The sequence below is a fragment of the Tachyglossus aculeatus genome, chromosome 20 (assembly GCF_015852505.1).
Source record: "Tachyglossus aculeatus isolate mTacAcu1 chromosome 20, mTacAcu1.pri, whole genome shotgun sequence".
Taxonomy (NCBI): Eukaryota; Metazoa; Chordata; class Mammalia; order Monotremata; family Tachyglossidae; genus Tachyglossus; species Tachyglossus aculeatus.
In genome coordinates this window covers 23,543,621-23,567,857 of record NC_052085.1, presented here as the reverse complement: position 1 = coordinate 23,567,857, position 24,237 = coordinate 23,543,621, and the positions used below count along the sequence as shown (strand labels likewise).

The window sequence follows — 24,237 nt, the reverse complement described above, 5'->3', positions numbered from 1 at the left end:
ACACTGACTGACATTGTGCCATTGAGGATTTGGCTTTGGTCTCCAGTATAGCCTGTTGAAAGTTCTATGAAAAAACTATGGCATTTGAAAATCTGGGAAAGTAAGAATCACTCTAAAATATGCTTCCTATGTTCTATGTCCAACAGGTGCCTAACAGAACCACTCATGACTTATAAATTACACAAGGATTTCATTGTTGCAGTCAGTAAGTATATTTTTAACAAGATAAAGGATAATTGTGGTATTTAAGTACTTATGAGCCAAGCACTGTACTAAGCACAGGAGTAATAATAGTGATGGTATCGGTTAAGCACTTACTATATGCCAAGCACTGTTCTAAGCACTGGGGTAGATACAAGGTAATCAGGCTGTCCCACATGGGGCTCACAGTCTTAATCCCCATTTTACAGATGAGATAACTGAGGCATAGAGAAGTGAAGTGACTTGCCCAAAGTCACACAGCTGAGAAGTGGCAGAGCTAGGATTAGAACCCACAAACTCTGACTCCCAAGCCTGTGCTGTTTCCACAAAGCCACACTGCTTCTCTACAAAATAGATACAAAATAAGCAGATCAGGCACAATTGCTTTCACAGTCTAAGAGGAGGCAAAACAGGTGTTTTATCCCCAGTTTACTGAGGAGAAAACTGAGGTACAGAGGACTTAAGTGACTTGCCCAAGGTCACACAGTAGGTAAGAGGCAGAATTGGGATTAGAATCCAGGTCTCTCGACTGCCGGAGCCTGACTAGTTTCATTAAGTCACAGTGCTCTCTAGAAAGTAGGATGTCATCATCATAGCAACAGTATTTATTAGACTACTATGTGTTGAATTCTGAACTATTTGGGGTCAGTACAAAAAGCACTTACATCATGATCCCTGCCCTGCTTTGAAAACCAAATAGGACACAAACCAGTGGCAAGTACAGTAGCAGGGATCTTGCCATTTGTGGTGTCATCTTAGAAAATGAAGGACAGCCCTATCCGCACACCCACGATCACTCTAAAGTTCTTGTGTAGTCTACTCAGTTCATCAGTGTGGCCACGTGGAAAGAGTATGGAACTGGGAGTCGGTTGACACGGCTTCCAAACCCAGCTCTGTTGCTTGCCTGTAGTGTGACCTTGGTCAGTCAATTTCTCTGGGCCTCAATTTTCTCAACTGTGAAATGGGAATTCAATACCTGTTTTCTTTCCTACTTCATGATAATAATAATGATGGCGTTTGTTAAGCGCTTACTATGTGCCAAGCACTGTTCTAGACTGAGCACCATGTGGCACAGGGACTGTGTCCAACCTGATTAACTTGTATCTATCATAGCATTTAGAACAGTGCTTGACACACAGTAGGCGCTTAACAAATACCATTATTATTATTATTGATGCTATTTTTTGAATTCTTACTGTGTACAGATTGTGCCCTCAACTATCTTAGAATCTAGCCAGGGAGAGAGGCACTAAAATAAATTACTGGTAGGGTTAAGCCACAGAGTTTAAAGCTCTATAAACCACGGTGTCACTTCCTTAATATCATATTTCAAAGCTTCTGGGTCTGTAGAAGGGAATATAGAATTCAAATTCAGTTGTAGGAGCATTTTAATTTTAAAATAGGTACCATAGACATTTTAGCAACCTCCTCTGGTTCTTTCCTGAACACCTAAGTCCACAGAGGACAAAGGAGTCCCTGGGATGAGTCAGGCTGAATATCTTTGATGGGCTTTTTCAGAGTCAGCCATAAAGCCAAGGAAGAACAAAACAATTTTCAATTTCAAAACTCTGTTTCCTGAGCTTACAGGCTGAAAGACTTTCTTGTGACATATTTTAGACAAGCTTTTTCCTAAATGGCCTTATATTATTATTGCTTAAGAATTCTTCTTAGCTCATTTCCCTTGTCATTTCAGACAATGTATTTGACAGACGCAATATACACGCCTAAATGCCAAGAAGGCAGCAAGCATTTTCCTTTCTACTTTTCAAAATATGCAAAATGACCTTCTTCTTGCCAAAACCAAAGGTCTCTACTCCATATGAATCCTCCTTAACCTCTCAGCTGTCTTTGACACCACGGACCTCTCGTCTCCTTCAAACGTTATCTAACCTTGGCTTCACGGACACTGACCTCTCCTGTTTCTCCTCCTATCTGTCTGACCACTGCCTCTCGATCTCTTTCGTAGGCTCCTCCTCTGCCTCCCACCCTTTAGTTTTGGGAGTTCCCCAAGGCTCAGTACTGGGTCCCCTTCTATTCTCTGTCTACACCCAATTCCCTATAGAACTCATTTGCTCCCGTGACTTCAACTACCATCTCTGTGCAGATTATTTCCACCTCTACTTCTCCAGCTCTGACCTCACTCTTTCTCTGCAGTCTCACATTTCCTCCTGGCTTCAGGACATCTCTACTTGGATGTTCCACTGACACCTCAAACTTCACATGTCCAAAACAGAACATCTTCCTACTCAAATCCTGTCTCCCCCATGTCTTTCCCATCACTGTAGAAAACACCACTACCCTCTGTGTCTCAAGAGTCCATAACCTTGGCATTATCCTTGACTCATCTGTCTCATTCAATCCACATATTCTCTTTTGGGAAGCAGCATGACCTAATGGAAAGAGCCCAGGCCTGAGAGTCAGCGGACCTGCATTCTAATCCCAGCTCCACCACTGGTCTGCTGTGTGATGTAGGGCAAGTCACTTAACACTGGTGCCTCAATTTCCTCTTCAGTAAAATGGGGATTAAATCCTTCTCCTTCCCACTTAGACTGCGAGCCCCAAGTGGCACAGGGACTGTATCCAACTTGGTTATCTTGTGCCTACCTCAGTGCTTTGTAGGGTGCTTGGCAAATAGTAAGGGCTTAACAGTTACAATAGTTATTGTTACTAATAATAATTTTTCATATTTTAGAGTCAGATGACCAAAACTACAGGGTGGAGGCAGTGCATGCTTTGGTTCACAAATTGCCCGAGAAGAACAGAGAGATGCTGGACATTCTAATCAAGCACTTAGTCAAGTAAGTCTTCTCTCTTCCTGATCCTTTCATGATGGTTAGACTTTTCACAATCCAGATGACACACCATTTTTGACTCTGGCCCAAGATTGCTATGAAACCCTTATTGCATAAAATGTATTACCTTTACCTTTTGTGTCCCTCACATGTGACAAAGAAAAACAGCAGAGTAAAGCCAAAGTGTGAAGCAAAGCAGGAACCTGACCTCTTTTTTTAAAAAATCACAGCACAAGGCTTAGGGGGTTGGTTGTGTGTATGATAACCAACTTTTGTAAAAGTCATTTCTAGATGATAGTGTTGGCCTGGTAAAAACATGGCACTTTCACTTGACTGCTGTATGACCTTGGGCAAGTCACTTAACTTCTCTGTGCTTCAGTTACCTCATCTGTAAAATGAGGATATTTCCTGAGTGCTTACTGTGTTCAGAGCACCATACTAAGCACTTGGAAGAGAACTGTGTAACAGACTTGGTAGACAAATTTCCTGCCCACAGTGAGTTGACAGTTTAAGGGACTGTGAGCCCCATGTGGGGCATGGATTGTGTCCAATCTGATTAGCTTGTATCTACCACATTACTTAGTACAGTGTCTGGCACATAGTAAGCGCTTAAATACCATAAAAGAAAGAAATCTCCTTAAATTCATGCAAATATAATTTGGCAGATTATATAACCGGGGTAGGCTATATAACCTGGACCAGCCTTTTTTCTCTGAATTTTAAGATGTGAAAGAAGTGGAATTTTGTTATTTTACTTCCAGGCTCACTTTTAAAAGAGTTTAACTTAATCTTTAACAATAACCAATGTGTGTCTATTCAGTTTCATATGCCTTCTGACAGAATGCATGTTCTGAATATAAGAAAGAAGTGGCAAGGAATACATTTCCTCACAGTGCAAAACAATAAATTTTCACTTCCCATCCAAGTTCTTTGGGATGCTAGAACTTACTCCTAGTCCTGTCTTCCTCTGTTTTTTACTGGAAACAATTTACTGGAAGCAAAATCTGCTCTAGTCCCCGCTTTTCATTCATTCATTCAATCGTATTTATTGAGCACTTACTGTGTGCAGAGCACTGTACTAAGCGCTTGGGAAGTACAAGTGGGCAACAACTTGCAGTTTCAAACAGCCCCTCCTGGGCTGAGAATGTCTGTTTGTTGTTGTAGTTTCCCAAGCACCTAGGACAGTGTCTTTCACACAGTAAGCACTCAGTAAATACAATTGAATGAAGAAATGAACAGCCCCTTTTGGAGACAAGGGGACCCTTTGAGAAGGGAAGTTGAGTGATGGTAGCAGCTTTCTCAACAGAATCAGTCAGAATGCACTGCCACCCCAAGCCACGACATCCACTACCATGGCAGAACTAAGGACACAAAGAAATGCCAAGAAAAAAGACACATTCTTCTACCTCCTAGATTGTGTGTGGAGAGAAGGCTTCCAAAAAATAACTCTTTCCCTTTTCTGCTCTTGTAAAATTAGCCCAGGCCATGGCATTGCACTCTGAGATGTACCCTTCAATAAATTGCTGTCCATCGTGACTATTGCTAAAGAGCCTAAGATTCTTGTCTTTATGATTAAGACTGTGAGCCCCTTGTAGGGCAATGAACTGTGTCCAAACTGATTATCTTGTATCTACTCCAGCGCTTAGTACAGTGCTTGGCACATAGCGCTTAATGAATGCCATGAAAACATAGATCTCAAACAAATCCAGGACCAGGAAAGCTCTACTGTTGCAGTTCTTCTTGCTTGCACTGAATATCAAAACCTCCCTAAAACAAACCCCATGACTCTTCTAGAGAAGCAGCGTGGCTCAGTGGAAAGAGCACGGGCTTTGGAGTAAAAGGTCATGGGTTCAAATCCCAGATCCGCCAATTGTCAGCTGTGTGACTTTGGGCAAGTCACCTAACTTCTCTGTGTCTGTTACCTCATCTGTAAAATGGGGATTAAGACTGTGAGCCCCTCGTGGGACAACCTGATCACCTTGTAACCTCCCCAGCGCTTAGAACAGTGCTTTGCACATAGTAAGTGCTTAACAAATACCATTATTATTATTATTACAGTTCCTCAGTGGTCAGAGCCACTAAGCTACGATCCCGCAGATTAGGTGACCCTAGCTCACACATTCTTGTTTTTAAGGTTCAGCAAAGGATGGGATTTCTAGGGGAAAGCAATTCTAGTACTGTCTACTACCCGAATGAATAAATAAGGCCCAAAGCCAGCTCAAATGTGTGATCACTGGGGTCTGTGTCTATTCAATAACCTAGCAGACGGAGGATTCAATGGTGAGAAAATTGGTTATCAAAATGTTCTATGCAACAAGCAGTCCGATCAGCAACTCTTTCCTTGGGAACAGACTGAGTCTCTGAGCTTATTTCCAAATTTCTGCACCTTTATTCTTGTAAAATCAGCCTCCTCCTTCCACCTGATTTACTCTAAATTAGCTGAATTTGTAACAAGAACACTCCAAGCTACTGTCAAAATGCATTCAATCAGCTGGGGGGATTATTTGGGGAACATATGCTTTGTTTAAAGAGCTGAATATGATTGAATTAGTTAAAAAAAACTCCATTTGAAAATACAAGAAAAACAGCTATGAAACCGCACATAGTAATAATAATAATGATGGTATTTGCTAAGTGCTTACTATGTGGAAAGCACTGTTTTAAAGCGCTGGGGAGGTTACAAGGTGATCAGGTTGTCCCACGTGGGGCTCACAGTCTTAATCCCCATTTTACAGATGAGGTAACTGAGGCCCAGAGAAGTTAAGTGACTTGCCCAAAGTCACACAGCTGACAGCTGGCCGAGCCAGGATTTGAGCCTATGACATCTGACTCCAAAGCCTGGGCTCTTTCCACTGAGCCACGCTGCTTCGCATGTTTGTACATGTTTGGGTACACAATGTGTATCATTTTCAACCCTGTGTTGGAGAATGTCTCCCCTCAACCACACTGGCAGAGCTGGGCTCAGCTCAATAGTAACAACTGTGGTGTTTAAATGCTTACTACGTGCCAGGCATTGTACTAAGCTCTGGGGTGGATAAAAGCAAATCAGGTTGGACACAGTCCCTGTCTTGCATGGGGTTCACATTCTCAAACCCCATTTTACAGAGGAGGAAACTGAGGCCCAGTGAAGTGATTTACCCAAGGTCACACAGCAGAAAGTGGCAGAGTTAGGATTAGAACCCAGGTCCTTCAGAATCCCAGGCCCAGGTTCTCTCCACTAGGCCATGCTGCTTCTCGATCGCAATATGTAAAATCCCCAAAGGGATACAGAGAGGGCAAGTCTTAGGGGTGGTGGGGAAGAGAAACTCAAGATAGCTTGAATCCTAGCAGCCAGTTACTACCCAGGAGGGGATATAGTTATAAACATTAGTTGGGAAATTTTACCATGTAGCTTAGCATCAGTCCAGAGAACATAACTACTCCAGGCTTCTTCTCCTATCCTTCTGTGGTAGGAAGGAAAGAAGCAAGCTCTAGTTACCAAAACCCTTCTTTGAACACATTATTGCCCAAAGAAATGCAAAGACAACAGATTGTCTAATCATTGGAATTCCAATCAGAAATAAAGTTTCCTGGAAAGCTTTCATTATCAACTTATCAAGTAAAGTACCTTTCAAATGGTAGATCATGCTGAGCAGATAAACTGGTCATTGATTTTTAGAGAAGCAGTGTGGCTTACTGGAAGGAGTGTGGGCTTGGGAGTCAGAGGACTTGGGTTCTAATCCCGCCTCCACCTCTTGTCTGCTGTGTGACCTTGGGCAAGCCACTTAACTCCTCCTTGCCTCAGTTACCTCATCTATAAAATGGGAATTAAGACTGTGAGCTTCACACGGGACATCCTGATTAGCTTGTATTAGCTGATTAGCTTTTATCTGGAGGAGCAGCATGGCTCAGTGGAAAGAGCCCGGACTTTGGAGTCAGAGGTCATGGGTTCAAATCCCGGCTCCGCCACTTGTCAGCTGTGTGACTTTGGGCAAGTCACTTCACTTCTCTGGGCCTCAGTGACCTCATCTGTAAAATGGGGATGAAGACTGTGAGCCCCCCGTGGGACAACCTGATCACCTTGTAACCTCCCTAGCGCTTAGAACAGTGCTTTGCACATAGTAAGCGCTTAATAAATGCTATCATTATTATTATTATTACCCCAGCACATAGGGCAGTGCTTGGCACATAGTAAGTGCTTAACAAATACCACAATAATAATAATAATAAGTAGAAGCAATTGAGACAGTTGAAGAGGCCCAGACCATGGGGGGAGAAGAAGGACCTGGGTTGTAATCCTGGCCCTGCCTCTTGCCTGCTGTATGATCGTGAAGCAAGTCATCTAACTTTTCAATGCCTTTGTTTCTTCATCTGTAAAATGGGGATCCAATTCCCGTCCTCCCTTCTAGTTAGATTGAGCCCCATGAGGGTTCGGGGAGTGTGTCTGACCTGATTAACTTGTATCTACCTCAGAGTTTAGAACAGTACTTGGTACATAGTAGGTACTTAAAAAATAAATAATAATAAGAATAGTGTTACTGTTATTAATAAAATGCGTGTCAGTTGAAAGAGGAAAGAATTTTATTTTCCAACCCCTTCATTTACAGAGTATCACTGCACAGCCAACAAAATCTAATGACTGTCTCCAATCTGGGTGTGATCTTTGGTCCAACTCTGATGAGAGCCCAGGAAGAAACCGTGGCTGCTATGATGAACATAAAATTTCAGAATATTGTAGTCGAAATTCTGATAGAGCACTATGAAAAGGTAACAGTGTTTACATCTAAAGGAACCAGGTTTGATAAATGTCCTATGAAGAGGAAGGTGCATGGGTTTATTGCCTCTGAAGTTTATATTATTGTAATCAAGCTCTTGAAAGGGACTCTAGACTGTAAGCTCATTGTGGGCAGGGAAGGAGTCTGTTTATAATAATAATAATAATGGTATTTGTTAAGCGCTTACTATGTGCAGAGCACTGTGTTTATCATTCGACTGTCCTCTCTCAAGCACTTAGTACAGTGCTCTGCATACAGTAAGTGCTCAATAAACGCAATTGACTGACTGACTTAGTAGGGGTAGTCATATTTAATGAGAGGCCACTGAGTGCATTGCATCACACAGAGCTCTTGGGAAATTACAAACTAAAGTGACATTCCCTAACCACAAAGAACTTACTCGACAACGTTGATTTTCTTTATCCCTGATTCATCACTAACCTGCTCTCCTAAGTGCTTAGTACAGAGTGTTTCACAGAGAGAGCTCTCAATAAAGACTACTGGTTGAGATCTTGGCTCCCACAACGTCACTTACTTTTCAAGATTTCCTTGAAAGGCTGCAATCAATCAGTGGTATTTACTTAGTGCCTACTCTAGACTGTTAGCCTGTTGTGGGCAGGGAATGTGTTTATTGTTGTACTGTACTCTCCCAAGCCCTTAGTACAGTGCTCTGCACACAGTAAGTGCTCAATAAATATGATTGAATAAATGAAGTGTGCAGAGCACTAAATTTAGCACTTGAAAGAATACAATAAATAGTAAACACACTTCTGGCCCTCAAGGAGCATACAATAGCAAATACATATTCTTCTTATGAACATTGTTTAAATGGCCATCTTAAATTTGGCTAAAGAAAGACCTCATCTTCTTTTTTAAAAAACAAAATCAGCAATGTTATTTGACTTTCATTAAAACAAGGTCTTTTTTCCCCGCCATGTGTAGATATTCCACACTGCCCCAGACCCAAATATTCCTCTTCCTCAGCCTCAGTCCCGGTCAGGATCCAGACGCACTAGAGCAATTTGCCTCTCAACGGGCTCACGGAAACCAAAGGGACGATATACACCATGCCTCGCTGAGCCTGACAGTAAGTAGACCTTCACTTTTAGGCACTTCACTGTCTTTGTTAACCTCCCATTCTTTCATCCGCAGTTCTCCTTTTGTTAATTAGTGAGAAATAGAAAATGTTCTTCATCTGCCTCTCCCTTTTACCCCCCTCTCATCATCCACTTCTACAGTCCCTAACACCCGTCATATCAAGGTGCTTGGACAGGTGGATTAGACCAAATTCATTATATCTTCCAAGGAGCAAAACCTTCTCAAAGCTGGTGTCCCAAAGCTGTGATTAAGTACACTGGGTGCTTCTTTGCAGGAGGTTTTGTCCTGGAGCAGGAGTGAGACTAACTGAAGCAGTCTTTTCCCTTGCTTTTTTCACATTATGTTCTATAAAGTATCTCTTGTGGATCGTAAAGTGTTCAGAAATACGATGTGGCAAGCTTACGATGCTGAGCCGAGTATCAAGGGGATATGAAATGGCAGCCTCTGCCCATGATAGGTTGTAAGCCGTCTTCAGTGAGAGCTCTTGATTTTAATCCATGTCCCCAAAAAGAGCTCTATAGCAAAGTTGCATAGAAGGAAGGATGTGCTAACTGTGAAATCCTGTGTAAATCAGTAGTGCGTTGTTATTAAAAAGTCATTGGTTCACTTTCCATTATGTACCTTTCATTCAATAACAAAAAATGGCCATCTTGTCTCTATGTTGTGCAGCTTTGAGTTTGTGAACCATTAGCAGGGCCATTGATGTGGAATTCTATTTAAGAGGACTCTTAATAATAATAATGATAGCATTTGTTAAGTGCTTACTATGTGCTCAGCACTGTTCTAAGCACTGGGGGGGATACAAGGTGATCAGGTTGTCTCACGTGGGGCTCAGTCTTAATCCCCATTTTACAGATGAGGTAACAGGCACACAGAAGTTGTGACTTGCTCAAAGTCACACACCTGACAATTGGCGGAGCCAGAATTCAAATCCACGACCTCTGACTCCCAAGCCCATGCTCTTTCCACTGAGCCACGCTGCTTCTCCTGTCTTATGTGACAGTGTCTTCCAATAATGTCTTCTAGAATTGCATTAGAAGGGAGAAAAATGGGGAGGGAGGAACAGACAGATGGGCAAATACAAGTATATGTCCTTAATCTATCTTTTGGTTCTTACTTAAACTCCAACCAAATCAAAACTCAATTCTCCTTGTTCCATTTATTCTGGGGACTCAGAGTCCGGTCTGAGTTTTGTCCAGTAGCCTCAAGTCAAGATGGGCTATTTCCATTCTCAACTTTCCTTACCAAGACAAGATTAAACATGTGACTAAGAATCTGCCCACTCCATAGACCAATGGTCATGTGACCAAAATGCATCCTTTAAATGCCTGTTCCTGAAACTGAGTGAGAATGGTTTTCAAACCAACAAAGACTGTCTGAATGGCCAAAAGCCATGATGGTGGTTGGAAACGTGGCATAATATTATCAGGAAGCGGAAGCCTCTCCCCTGGACTATAAGTTCCTTATGTGCAGAGATCATTTTATCAACTCTACTGTAGCGTACTCTCCCATTTGCTCAGTACAGTGCTGTGTACTCCCTCTCCAAACCGTAAACTCAGTGCGGGCAGGGAATGTGTCTGTTGTTTATTAAGAAGCAGCATAGCCTAGTGGATAGAGCACAGGCCCGGGAGTCAGAAGGACCTGGGTTCTAATCCCAGCTCCACCACCTGTCTGCTGTGACCTTGGGCAAGTCCCATCACTTCTCTGTGATTCAGTTACCTCATCTGTAAAATGGGGATTAAGACTGTAAGCCTCATGTGGGACAGGGACCGCGTCCAACCTGATTACCTTGTAACTACCCTAAAGCTTAGTATAGTGCCTGGCAGATAGCGCTCAACAAATGCCACTCTCCCAAGTGCATAGTACAGTGCTCTGCACACAGTAAGCGCCCAATAAATATGATTGACTGACTCAGCTGCTATTGTCCCGTCTTTTTTTCTCACCAGGCGATTCGTACAGCAGTAGTGCTGATAGCACACCTATGGGTAGCATAGAGTCTCTGTCTTCGCACTCCTCAGAACAGAACAGCACCACAAAGTCTGCATCCTCCCAGCAGAGAGAAAAATCAGGCGGGATTCCCTGGATCGCCTCATCACCCCCTTCCAACGGCCAAAAGAGCTCAAGCCTCTGGACAACAAGCCCAGAATCAAGCTCCAAGGAAGACGCCACAAAGACAGATGTGGAGTCGGACTGTCAAAGTGTAGCATCTGTCACCTGCTCGGGAAATGCATCGCCGCCGATAGACCTGGTCAAGAAAGGACCTTACGGGCTGTCTGGTCTGAAGAGATCTGCCGCTTCCTCCCTGCGATCCATCCCGGCCACAGATGGTAAGTGCCGCGGTTCTTTCATGATCCCACAGCACAACCTCACTGACTGCAATATTCTATTATTTGGTATAATTAAGCTGGAAAATAACTAACTTGAGAAGGGACTTGTAAAGCCTATTGACTTTGTATGTGTACTTTTTTTTTTTCAACCTGCTTTATGCTGTGGCTTTTTACTGAAATCTTTCCATCTTGGAAAGGTGATATTCTTCAGTAAATTACGGCAGATTGTGATCTCTGTGATGGGTCTCTAAGAACATTCTGTATCTACCCATTTTGGTTCAAAGAAAGATGCTGTCTTTTGTTATACCCATATACTTTGAGAGTGGCTTTTTTTTAGTTTAATAGCACTTGACTAGTCCCTCTTGGGATTTTCTTTTTAGGAAACAGAAGTTACAGTGGATCCATTCAAAGCCTGTCTTCTCTAGAGTCCAAAGAGACCCCTAAAGCCCCGCCAAACCCCGACCTGCCTCCCAAAATGTGCAGGCGATTAAGGTTAGACACAGCATCAAGCAATGGCTATCAACGACCTGGGTCAGTGTAAGTCATAAAGAATTTCCATTTCTCTTTTCACATTAATGGTTTATGCATTTTGTAAGTGGCAACCGTTTGGCAAAAGAGCGCGCATCTGGGGAATGGGAAATCTGGGCTGAGAACTCATCTGCCAACTCTGTTATATTGTACACTCCCAGATGCTTAGTACAATACTCTTCACACAGTAAGAGCCAATAAATACAATTGACTGGGCCTGGTCAGGTCCACTGCTTATTGAGTGACTTTAGGAAAATAAATCACTTCACCACTGTAGGTTTCTATTCGCCAAATATTATTATTAATAGTATTTAAGTACTTATTATGTGCCAGTGCTGTTCTAAGCACTGGGGTAGACAAGATAATCAAGTTGGACACAGTCCCAGTCACACACAGGGCTCATAGTCTTAATCCCCATTTTACAGATGAGGAAACTGAGGCACAGAGAAGTTAAGTTACTTGCCCAAGGTGACAGCAGACAAGTGGCAGAGCTGGGATTAGAACCCAGGTCCTTTATGACCCCCAGGCCCATGCGGCTTTATAGTCATCCACGTGAAAGGATTTTAGTTCCTTAGGAATGAGGCCCTATATAAATTAAATTGAAGAAAGCAGTAACTGCCAGCCATGCCTTGTGGTTTGCTCGGGAACTGTGTTGTCAGAGGGCAGTTCAGACATTTCCACCCTTTGGTCCACGTTCCCCAAACATTCTGCCAAAGTAGGTCACTTCAGGACACCCCCAGAGCCCCTGCCAGCCTGACGGCAGTGGTTCATAGAGCATGGTTATCTATTCTCCTGGACATCAAATGTCCATTGTGACTACACCTGTGTCATTCAGGGGACATGAGGACAAAGGCAAACCATGCTGAATTTTGGCATCCAACTCTGGACCCCAAACTCTCTTTAGTAGGGATAAGTCATAGCCATAAAGCAGATGATAGCAATTCAGATTTCATTTTTTAAAATTCCTGTGATCTTAACCTCATGTGGTACATTAAGCTGAAATCTTTGTAATGACTCCCATAGCATCTGTCCACCAAAGCCTTGGTCTCAATTTGTCGTTTTCCTTTTGTTTTTAGCGTGGCTGCCAAGGCCCAGCTGTTTGAAAGTGCCGGTTCATTTAAGCAAACGACTTCTGGGCGGTAAGTTCCCTCGCCTTTTGATGGCTGTTTAATTTAATCTATATAGGAAATGAACAGGCTGAGCAACCTCTGATGAGTTACTTAGTTGAATTATGACACAGTTTCTCCTTTGGTCAAATAATAAAAACAGTAGTATTAGTTAAGCACTTCCTTGTGCCAAACCTTGTACTAAACACTGGGGAAGATAAAGGATAATCAGGTTAGACACAGTCCCTGTCCCAAATTGGGCTTACTGTCTAAGGAAGAGGGAGAACAGGTGTGGACTTCTCAATTTTACGATTTGCCTTCAGAAGGTGAAATTAGGATTGTTGAATGGTACATTCATAACTTTGGTGATGATCCAGAGGAAAACAACCATCCCAATGTTTCCCCTAGGCATTCTTTGCTGCCATTGTAGGAAACAGGATCCCTGGGCTGAATTAGATATTGGCCTAACCCAATAAGGTATTGTTTATTTTCTAATTGCTTTAAAAATGTACTTTCTAGATCCACACAGAAAGCATCACCCTTAAAACTTTTACCCATATGCCATCTCCTCAACAAACACCACAAATCCCAAACTTCTTCCTTACTCTCATCTTAAACCTTGGCTTCACTCCCATGATGTCTGAACTTTCTGAAGCCGTTGACCACTTGGATATTCCCTTTCCTCCTTAGGCCAGAATTCTAAGAAATGGTTCCCTTCACTTTATCTTGAGGTTCACAGTTTCAGGGGACCAAGAAAGGGGGCACCCATCCAAGGTAACAATAGCAGGGTAGTAGGAATCATGACAGTGAGAATCACCGAACAATACTTTGGGGAAGAGAGGTGGTCTTCAGACTACTCTCTCCACTGGAGCCGTGAGCACCTTCATTGATAACTGTCGCCACCTTCCCAATCATCTATCCAGAAGTGAGCTTTTGTGTGCCTTCTGTTCCCACAAAACACCAGTGGCAGTGGGGAATGCAAATTCCAAGCACTCCAGTGTTCCATCTATCATCCAGTGGGAACAGGACTAGTTCCCTGTTCTCCCTCCTAATCCAATCAATCAATCAATCGTATTTATCGAGCTCTTACTGTGGGCAGAGCACAATTCTTAGCACCTGGGAGAGTACAGTAAAACAGAGTTGGTAGACATTGCCTGCTCATGTATCAGACAGATATCTCCATGTGGGACCTAATTAGCTTGTATCTACCCTATGGCTTAGTACAATCCTTGGGCCATAGTAAGCACTTAACAAATACCACAATTATTATTACTCCCAGTGAAACTGGGAAGAGAGGAGACGTCCTACACACCAGTGCTCAGCCCTCACTTAGTCTACAGAGCCAATGGTGCAGGAGGCCCCTGGCCACGGTCTCCTAGGGCCATCCTGGCAGCTGAGGTCTGCGACAGTTATGATTGACTAAGTGCTTTTCACCCACACAGTTTTCCTTCCTGGCGTGGCTGAGTTCTAGTTTAACTCACAGAGGGTGTTGTGAAGGGTCATTTGAGATAGCAGATCCAGATAGATTCAAAACAACCTGGCTTTCTTTTTGATTATTTTCCATGCACCCTTTTGTGCAAATTTATATTCATTAGCCTCTCACAGGGCTGCTTAAGGATGAGTTGTTAATTCTGTTTTTATAAAGACAAAAAGCGCTATTAATTCCAGGCGCCTAGTACAGTATTATATGCCGAGAGGATGTTCAGAAAACATTAGTCGGATAGAAAAACAAAATGTTATTTTGGTGATTATCTTGATATTGTTAGTTGTCAAGAAGCCTAACAATCTCACAGTGCCTTCAAGAATCTTAGTGCCAGAGAGGGAGACTGAACACTGCTCTTCATGGTCTGACTGAGCAATGATGTATCCTATGTTTTTATGTGATCTGCTGCCAGCACCAGAAACAGCATGTCATAGTGGATAGAGCCCAGGCTTGGAAGTCAGAAGGTCATGGGTTCTAATCCTGACTCTGCCATTTGTTTCCTGTGAGGGCAGGTTTCTTCACTTCTCTGTGTCTCAGTTACCTCATCTGTAAAATGGGGATTGAGACTGTGAGCTCCACGTGAGTCAGGAACTGTGTTCAACCCCATTTGCTTGTATCAGTACAGTGTCTGGCACATAGTAAGAACTTAAATACTATTATTATTATTACCATTTAGGTGATTAGTCGAAGACAATTCCTTTCTCCCTTATGGGCCTTTGCTTTTATTCCCCTCCTCCCCACCTCCAAACAGAGCATAATTCTTTTCTGAACTCATTCACGAGGCAAAACTCTCCATTTCTTTGGTGGAAATGTACCTTAAAATAATCCATTCAAGGCAGCAAATTAAGGCAGAAAACGAATCAGAAAGACATTGATCCATTCACTTGGAGAGGAAATAAATGACAACTGAGTATCAACAACAATCAGGAGCCAAGTCTGTTAATCTAACATGAAAAGAGGAAAATGAGGATGAACTGTAGCTGACACCCACTCCACTCATACTGGCCCTCAAACCAGGAATTCCCCAGCATTTCAATGAAGGCTTATTTTCACCTTCCATGTATGTCAGCATGGCCTAGTGGATAGAGTACGGGCCTTGGAGTCAGAAGGACCTGGGTTCTAATCCTGGCTCTCCCACTTGTCTTCTGTGTGACCTTAGGCAAGTCACTTCACTCATCTGTGTCTCAGTTACGTCACGTGTACAATGGGGATTAAGATTGTAAACACCTGGTGGACAGGGACTGTGTCCAACCTGATTATTTTGTCTCTACCCCAATGCTTAGAACAGTGCCTGGCACCAAGTGCCTAACAAATTCTGTGAAAAAAAAAACCCAATCATTTGGATCACTACCTCACCACGGCTTTTGTCTGCTCCTGACTTCCACTTTCTACTATCATGTCACACTGCTTGAAATTGTACTACAGTATCCTTTATAATTTATTGCAGTTCTCCATTTCATTTCACCACAGAGCAGGTCCTGAGTCATCCTCTTCTTCCATAAAATGTGTTTTTAGTAGGCATTTCAGGTAGAACACTGCCTAGACAATGTTCTTCTGACAACTCATGTCTTTTTGGATAAAATACAATTGCAATTCACTAGAAGTATGTGGACAATGTATCCTGATGTCATCTAGCAGCGTGGCTTAGTGGCAAGAACACAGCCTTGGGAGTCAGACGACATGGGTTCTAATCCCGGCTCTGCCATTTGTCTGCTGGGTGACCTTGGGCAAGCCACTTAACTTCTCTCTGCCTCACTTACCTCATCTGTAAAATGGGGATTAAGACTGTGAGCCCCACGTGGGACAACCTGATTGCCTTGTATCTACCCCAGCGCTTAGAACAGTGCTTAGCACATAGAAAGCGCTTAACAAATACCATCATTATTATTATTAGTAGTATTATACTATGCCCAGATCCTGTTCAGTCTAGTGGAGTTGCAGTAAATTAGTGGATTAGATTTTAAGACCTTGTTGAGACTCATCAATGGTATTTATGGAGCGCTTACTCTGTGCAGAGCACTTTACTGAGTGCTTGGGAGAATACAATACAGAGTTTGTAGACAACGTTCCCTGGCCCCAGTGAGAATCATCTTGGGGTGCCATTTATGGTAAATCTAGATCATAGGATGCTGAAAAACTGCTTGAGAAACTGGGTGTGACATCTGAGGTAGGTTTAAATCTCAAAGCCAAAATAAAGCAGAATCATTACTATTGCTCTTCGGTAAAACTTTAACTCAATCTAGAGCAGTCAAGGGTCATGGGTTCAAATCGTGGCTCTGCCACGTGTCAGCTGTGTGACTTTGGGCAAGTCACTTCACTTCTCTGTGCCTCAGTTACCTCATCTGTAAAATGGGGATGAAAACTGTGAGCCCCCCGTGGAACAACCTGATCACCTTGTAACCTCCCCAGTGCTTAGAACAATGCTTTGCACATAGTAAGTGCTTAATACATGCCATTATTATTATTATTAATGCCAATATGATGAGGAACCAGAAGCTTGGGTATTTTAGAGGGTGTATTCCATGGATATTGAGTTCCTGTTAAAATTAGGATGAATTTGAAATGTTTACCAGCTCAAACCTGCTCATTAGACCAAATTCAAAATTAGGACTAGAAAGAGAGACTGGTATATTATCCAGTAGGTAATTATTTCACTTAAATTAGGTAAAGAAATAGCTTTTAGGAGATGTGGATGTGATTATCTACATATGCAGTAAGAGGCTGAATTCTCACTATCTTTCTCAAAAGAAAATTAGAAGTCTTCTTAACAGTCCCACATGATCCTCTTCAATAGACAGAAAGCAAAGAAAGAGAAAGCATGAGTACCAGGAGAGAGAAAAAGCTTCCATCTTCACAAAAGTCTGTATTAAATCAAAGGTCTTTTCCAAAGCTAACACCTGAAGCTGATGATATCAGCAGAAGAAAATTACACTTTACCAAGTCACTGAAAAAAAAAAAAGAAAATGTCACAGGAAACTGGGATTGTATTTTGGGGTTTTATATATATTCGACAGTTGGAGAGTACATTTTTGTTTATCTGGTGCTCAAAAGATGCAAATAGCCCAGGTGAAAAAGCTACAAGGGCCTGAGGAGGGAGGTGGGGGGGCGGGGTGGGGGGGAGTGTGCCTTAGCTGAGGGAAATTGATTTTAAGAAATTGAATTCATCAATTCCGTGGTGAAAAAAGGACTAAGCTCAGTTACTGTGATATCATTTCTGGAACTTCAGGCTTGACTTGCCTGGAAAATTTGTCACTTGAACAGCAGCAAGGGCTAAGAAAGAAATCTTTACCGGTTCAGCAACTGCCACCCCCCTGGGCAATTTAACTGGAGTGAGCAAATGAACTGAGAGGATATGGCTAGAGAATTTTCACCAAAGGGAAAACTACCTTCCACTTAATTGTGACATGTTCAGATGCCAAGAACCAAGTGAAGATTTTTCTCAGCCTCTTCCTTTAATGTTGGTTTCATTGTTAAATGTGACCTGGGGAACAAAGCTATTCTAGGATTTCAGGGGCCCAGGATTATTCCTTCTAAGACCCAGAGAATGAAGCTGCTCTCTAGACTATAAGATCACTGTGGGCAGGAAATGTGTCTACCAACTCTGTTATATTGTACTCTCCCACGCATTTAGTGCAGTGCTCTGCACACAGTAATCATGCACTAAATACCACTGATGATCATCCTCCCAGAGGACCCACAAGGGTTAATGAAGTAATGTAGGAAAAGTGCTTGGTTCTTCTGGAAATAAAAAGAATACATCCAATCCTGGGCCTGTTCCTTGCCTGAAAAAAAGTGGGACCAAAGATAAAGAACACACTCCCACCCAACCACTCCTGACATTCAGAATCCACTAATCCAGGAGAGAAATGGAGGAAAAACTCATCAGGTGAATGTCATAAGTTATTTTACGATTGGCTCAGAAGTATTGAAACAGCTGTGGTTTTTAATTAATGCTTAAGATAATCAATAGTAACTCTTAAGCACTTAGTGTGTTCAAAGCACTGTACTGAGCACTTGGGAGAATACATAGGTCAGAGTTGGTAGGCAAGTTCCCTGCCCACAAGGAGCTACAGTCTAGAGACAACTATGGCAATAATCACAATATCACAATTAGAAAAAAGTACATTTTAAAGGTAAGTGTACCTCATGGGCTTGATGTGAAAGCTAGAGTTTAAAAATATCTAATATGTAAAACAGGATAATTGAGACATTTTTGTTAAAATGATAGAGGTTCCTTTTGTGCTCTTCATTTCCTTGGATGATTTGATTCTGGACTCTGTGAATTGATGTGCCTAGGCGCCTCACACCTACAGATACTTGAGATTATTTGTTAACTATTTATCCGTCTCACATGTTCAGACTGCATTCCTTGAAATTCCACGATCTGTGAGCTAAAATAAAGCAGAGGCTTCAGAGGCCTTTCCTTACTATCCACATCTCAGCAGTTCACTAGGAGTTTTTACTGACAAACAGTTGTTTCTCCACTCAACGTCAGCTGCAGCTTGCCTCTGTCACAAGGAGAGCAACAGTGCAACATCTTTTGGATTTGAGAAGCAGCATGACCTCTGGGAGTCAGGACCTGGGTTCTATTCCCGGCTTTGCCAAATACTTACTAGGTGACCTTAGGCAAGTCACAACTTCTCTGTGCCTCAGTTCTCTTATTTTCCTTCCTACCTAGCCTGTGATTCCCATGTGGGAGAGGCACTGTGTCCGCTGTAACTAGTATCTATCTCAGTGCTTAGAAAAGTGTTTGACACACAATAAGTGCTTAACAAATACCATAAAAAATTGTTGGTCAGTGAAGATGGCCATAATAATAATAATAGTGATATTTGTTAAATGCTTACTCTGTGCCAGACACTGTTCTAAAAACTGGGGTAGATACAAGATGATCAGGTTGGACATAGTTGCTGTCCCACTTTAGGGCTCACAGTCTTAATCCCCATTTTACAGATGAGGGAACTGAGACACAGAGAGGTTAAAGGACTTACCCAAGGTCACACAGAAGACAAGTTGCAGAGCGGTAATTAGAACCCAGGTCCTTCTGACTCCCAGACCAAAGTATTCATAGACCTTCAGACTCCACACCTGTCTTTAAGCTCTCCTCTGTCAGAAACTCTCCCAACACTTCTCTGTCCATTCCAAACCCACAGGCTACACCTGACTCACTTTAGGAACAATTTATCCATCTATTCCTGCTCCTTTTCTCTAGTCAATGGGGCCTAACCACATAATTCTTTCCCGATTTTCTCTAAGAATTTGCACCTTTACTCAATCCACTCTGGACACATCACACTTCATTCTTCGCCCACCGCTCATTCAGGCAAACAAAAGACTTCCCTAATCCCCAAAAGTCCATGCCAAAATCTAGATGGGGACATTGCCTTGTAACCAAGCAGATGGCTTTAATCCAGATCCTGCAATAAGGGGTCGTTCAGTTCTTTGTTTGTTAGATATTGACCCCTGAGCTAGAGTTCAGCAAAACGAGTGTTTAATTTATACCAAAACATGATAAAGTTGTGAGCTCCACAAACATATGGTGCCTTGAAGCAACAGTCTACTGCCAACCTCTTGAATGAGTCAAGATTTAAGTCCTTATGTAAATCTTTTCTCTTTTCGGTTGTTCCCTGATTCATGACAACTTGCCTTTTGATGTTGCAGCCAAGCCAAAGCCATGTACTCCTGCAAAGCTGAGCACAGTCATGAGCTTTCCTTTCCCCAGGGAGCAATTTTTTCCAATGGTAAGCCTCATTCCCATCCTGCATTTATTCAAGTTTGGAAATATGAGCGCACTGATGTCATTCCTGTTTGTCAGTTGCCGCTCATCCAGAAAATGAAGTGGACATTCTCTGCAGCTGACCCCGGTCCTGTGTAACTTAATCTACTAATTGCAAGTATTTTGTGTTTTTTTCAGTGTACCCATCCGTGGAACCTGGATGGTTAAAAGCAACTTACGAAGGCAAAACAGGACTAGTTCCAGAAAATTATGTTGTCTTCCTCTAATGATATTTTAGTGGATGGCAGTATTTTCATGGTATCCATGGAAACAAATAATAAGTGCTTGAATTTATCTGACACAGATATCGGGATTGGCCAGCTAAATGAAAACGGTAGATTTTTGTCAAGTTCTGCACCAGCGGATGATGTGCTGCCACGCAACTAAAACACAAGGAATGAAAATTGTTGTGCTTTCATTTTTTAGTTGATGTATTATTTCAAGTCACTTGCATAAACAAATTGCTCCTTCCCTCCATCACATTTCAATGATAAAATCAGAAATATGATATCTTCATTAGTTCTAGGCCACTAGTATGGGCAGAGCAGTGCTATAGTAAATCTGCCTGTGAGGAGAGGGGCTGTGTTCCAAAAAGACCTCATGTTATAGAAAGCTCACTTTATAATGTCCACAGTAGCCACTTTCTCAGAACTGTTTCTTCCAACCCTGCATTGTGTTGTATGCAGATGGGTGCGTGTATGGGGAAGAATGTCCCCTAATATCGCGTGATTCTTGAGGATATTGAATAATGTATTTATTACTCTCTAGAGCTCTCTTAAGAATCTTGAAGTCATATGACTTAGAATCTTCTCTAAGATTTCGTTCTTGTCTAGAATTTTGAGGGAACAAGATGTTGTTGAATGGTCCATGACATTTCAAGAAAAACTTGTCTTCTGCAGCTGGTATGTTACTTCTTATTTTTGTTGTCCCAGCAGGTGATGTTCAAATGCAGTAATGTGTGTAATGTTTGTTAATGATCCCAAATTAGGTTACACAATAACTACATTTTTAAAACTTGTCCAAAGTGTAATTACAGGCACCTTTGTTATTTGAAATATTACATAAACTTATGTTCAATGGATAACAATTAAAAAGAATAGCATTAATTTCCTATGCTACAGTGTTATCAGGCCTTTTAAATATCAAGTTCTTGCTTTTGAGGTTGTCTACTATAAGTAAAACTTGATCATTTAAAGAACTTGATCCTTAAAGCAAGGAATTTAGCCCAAAATTAATTTAAAAACTATTCTTAAGTGAATTTGTTGCTTTCTTAATGAAATCAAACTATAACATCCCTCTGTCTTTATTAAACTAGAGCAAAACCCCCTTCTTATCTATATTTCCTGTTGTAACTTGGCTTAACTTGGCTCAATCAATTGCTTTTACTGAGCTCTAACTGGGAGAGTCCAATATAAAAGAGTTGGTAGACACAGTTTACAGCCTAGAGGCTCGTATAATTAGAATGTAGATTTCATTCCAAATCCAATAGTTTCAAAAAAGTTGAAAATTGTTAAAGAAAATGATTTAGGAAGACTGGTGGGCTTACCTTTAAATTGATATAATTGTTAACTTCAGTCTATAAAAGATGACCTTTCTAGAAAACTCAATATTATATATCTATGGGTTATACCACAGAGCCCAATCAGCTCCAAAAAATAGAATAGCAATGACAAAAACCTATTATAGAAAGAGAAAAAAATGACCAGGCAAAGTTTTAGAGGTGACAGGTAAGCATCATAGAAATGATGCATTATATTTTAGAAAAAGATGGCTAATGCGTTATCCCGGATAAACCACTGGAGCTGTGTATATCCGCGTCCTCCTCATTATTATTCCACTCATTAGCCGTGAAGGTAGGAATGATGAGAGTTTGTGCCACCAAGTGCCAAGTGACAGAACTTTGTCACCTCCTACAATCATATCTGCACACCATATGCCAGTGTTGCCTGTAACACACTAAATCCTTACATGAATTTGACACGTTTTAGAGTGGTTAATTTTTTTAATACAATGGTAACATTTTTCCCCCTAAAGGCTCCTACCCAGATCTACTTCCTAAATCAAAGGTTTTGCCATGCATTCATGGCAAACGGGCTCACAGTCTAGAAGGGGGAGACAGACAGCAAAACAAAACATGGAGACAGGTGATGATACGCCTACATTTTCTAGCACCTTGTGTTAATCATAAGGTTAGTAATAGTCCTTTTTTTAAAAAAAAAAACTGCATTGAATATTAAAAAAAAACAACTCTCCCAAACCTACACAATGGCTACTACAGTAGGCCTTCTAGGAATAAGTTAAAGTCCTTTCACAGAACAACTTCTCTCTAAGCGCGACTCAGATTTGCAGTCTGCTTGCTACTGAATTAAGCAATCTTGCTCTTTCACTTTTCTTTGGAAGAAATAGAATTTCACTTGATCTAAATTCAATCCAAGAGGATTTCAAACCATCCCGTGGAGGTGGCGGTATGCTGGGCTTTGGGAGTAGTTTATGAAAAGGACTCTGCTATCAGGCACCACTGGAAAGGAGGTTGCAAATACTATTTTTTTATTGTAAACAAATGGACAAGCTGTTGTGTTCTCTATCTTCCTGAGTTTAAAAAAAAAAAAAAACTTTTTCACAAAACGCTTCACCTGTGAGGTTTGAACTTTAGCTATTTTGCACTGCTGATTGTTCCTGTTTTATCTTTATGACATGAATTTATTCATTGTTCCCTGGGCCCGCTTGACAAAAGAGGAGGAAAAAAAAGAGAGAGGAGAGATTTCTTCTCTTTGAAACAGGTGTCAGAGAGAGGGAGTGCTTCACAGTGTTAGAGAAATATGAAATTGCAAGTTAAATTATAGCTAATTGTTACTTTGGACCACTTTCCAAATTAAATTTTAATTTGGGAAAAAAATCACAACAGGGAACTATAGTAAGATAGTCTTCACTTGAGCTGACTCATATATTGCATTTTTGTCACCATAATCATTATGTAGCCTATGGTAAATGTCATTTATGCTTTGTGAATTCTACATGCATGTACAGAAAGTGTGTGTTGTTTATACCTGTTATATTATTTCATATGTATTTCAAGTTCAATGTGCTAAACCTAAGAAATGGGTTGAAGGATTTTTTTATTGTGAGATATCTAAATGTTTAAAACTTTTTTGTGTCATCTTTGTACTCACTCTAGTCAAAATGTTATTGTGTCATTTCTGCCACTCGGTGTTTAGCAAATGATGAACACATTTTAAAGTTATAACATGGATGTGAACGGAACCTTACTTAAATTTCTTTTGAATGATGTTTTCTTTTTTCTGCCTTTCAGGAGCCTTCCAGAAAAATAAGTACCCAGTCTCTAACCATTGGTGTATCCTATCCCAGAAAATTAATGTGCCATTTCATACCATTCATTTTATTCCTTTTTTCCTGAGACAGTATTTTTAAATCTTTAAATGGTCCTGGGTCTTAAACACATAGCCAACAGTTTAGTTTGTATCTATAACATTTGCCTCTAATTGTGCTCAGGTTTTTGTGGGGGGGGGGGGGTTATAACCATGCTCATAATATATCCCATTTAGGAATGCACACTGTGGCAATTGACTTATGCTTTTCTAAAGTAACTCTAACACTATCTCAGGTCATTTTTTCCTAAATGTGATAGTCTTTAGAGGTACAATATCACAATTCTGCTTCCATCAGTGAAGCAATTTTGGTTACTTTTCCTGTACAATAGATTTGTAATTGCTGAGTAACAACCCCACTTCCACAAACTATCTCTGGTGAAAAAGTTGGTGGTTTGAATGTAGTGTCAAGTGATCCAGTGAGAAAGAACCAAAATGTATGTACCTTTCTGGGAATACATTTCTCCTTCAAAAACTACTTTCATTCCATTAGTGCCAGATTTGTTTCCCAACATCTTAACGATAGCAGTTGAAGAGCACAGTGCTGCTATTTGATTTTACACCCAAATTAAAGCCCCATAAAAAAAAAGATTCTGATCAACTGGAGAATCAACAGAGCAGGGGGCAGAAAGGCAGTGAGCTGAATAATGTTTCCCCAACCAGTTTGCCCTGGCCAATCCATGCCCAGAAGAGTACAAGCAGTTGACAGTGGTTATTCTGTAAAGACAGCTTTCCCCTCCTCACCAGAACCTGGACTTCAAGAGTTAAGGCTCCTCCACCCTTTAA

At 41.4% G+C, this 24,237-nt stretch overlaps 1 protein-coding gene across 2 annotated transcripts in view; it reads left to right on the top strand.

The window, feature by feature from the left end:
- Positions 1-23,321, top strand: part of ARHGAP42 (Rho GTPase activating protein 42) — a 176,687-nt gene extending 153,366 nt beyond the window's left edge. For both annotated transcript variants that reach the window (XM_038761754.1, XM_038761755.1), the window contains 9 exons: positions 147-205; positions 2,894-2,999; positions 7,580-7,739; positions 8,690-8,834; positions 10,792-11,172; positions 11,553-11,709; positions 12,777-12,839; positions 19,951-20,030; positions 20,204-23,321. In XM_038761754.1, coding sequence (XP_038617682.1) covers positions 147-205; positions 2,894-2,999; positions 7,580-7,739; positions 8,690-8,834; positions 10,792-11,172; positions 11,553-11,709; positions 12,777-12,839; positions 19,951-20,030; positions 20,204-20,292 — 1,240 coding nt within the window. In that variant the 3' untranslated portion in view covers positions 20,293-23,321. The remainder of the gene's footprint in view (positions 1-146; positions 206-2,893; positions 3,000-7,579; positions 7,740-8,689; positions 8,835-10,791; positions 11,173-11,552; positions 11,710-12,776; positions 12,840-19,950; positions 20,031-20,203) is intronic.
- Positions 23,322-24,237: the final 916 nt, after the last annotated feature.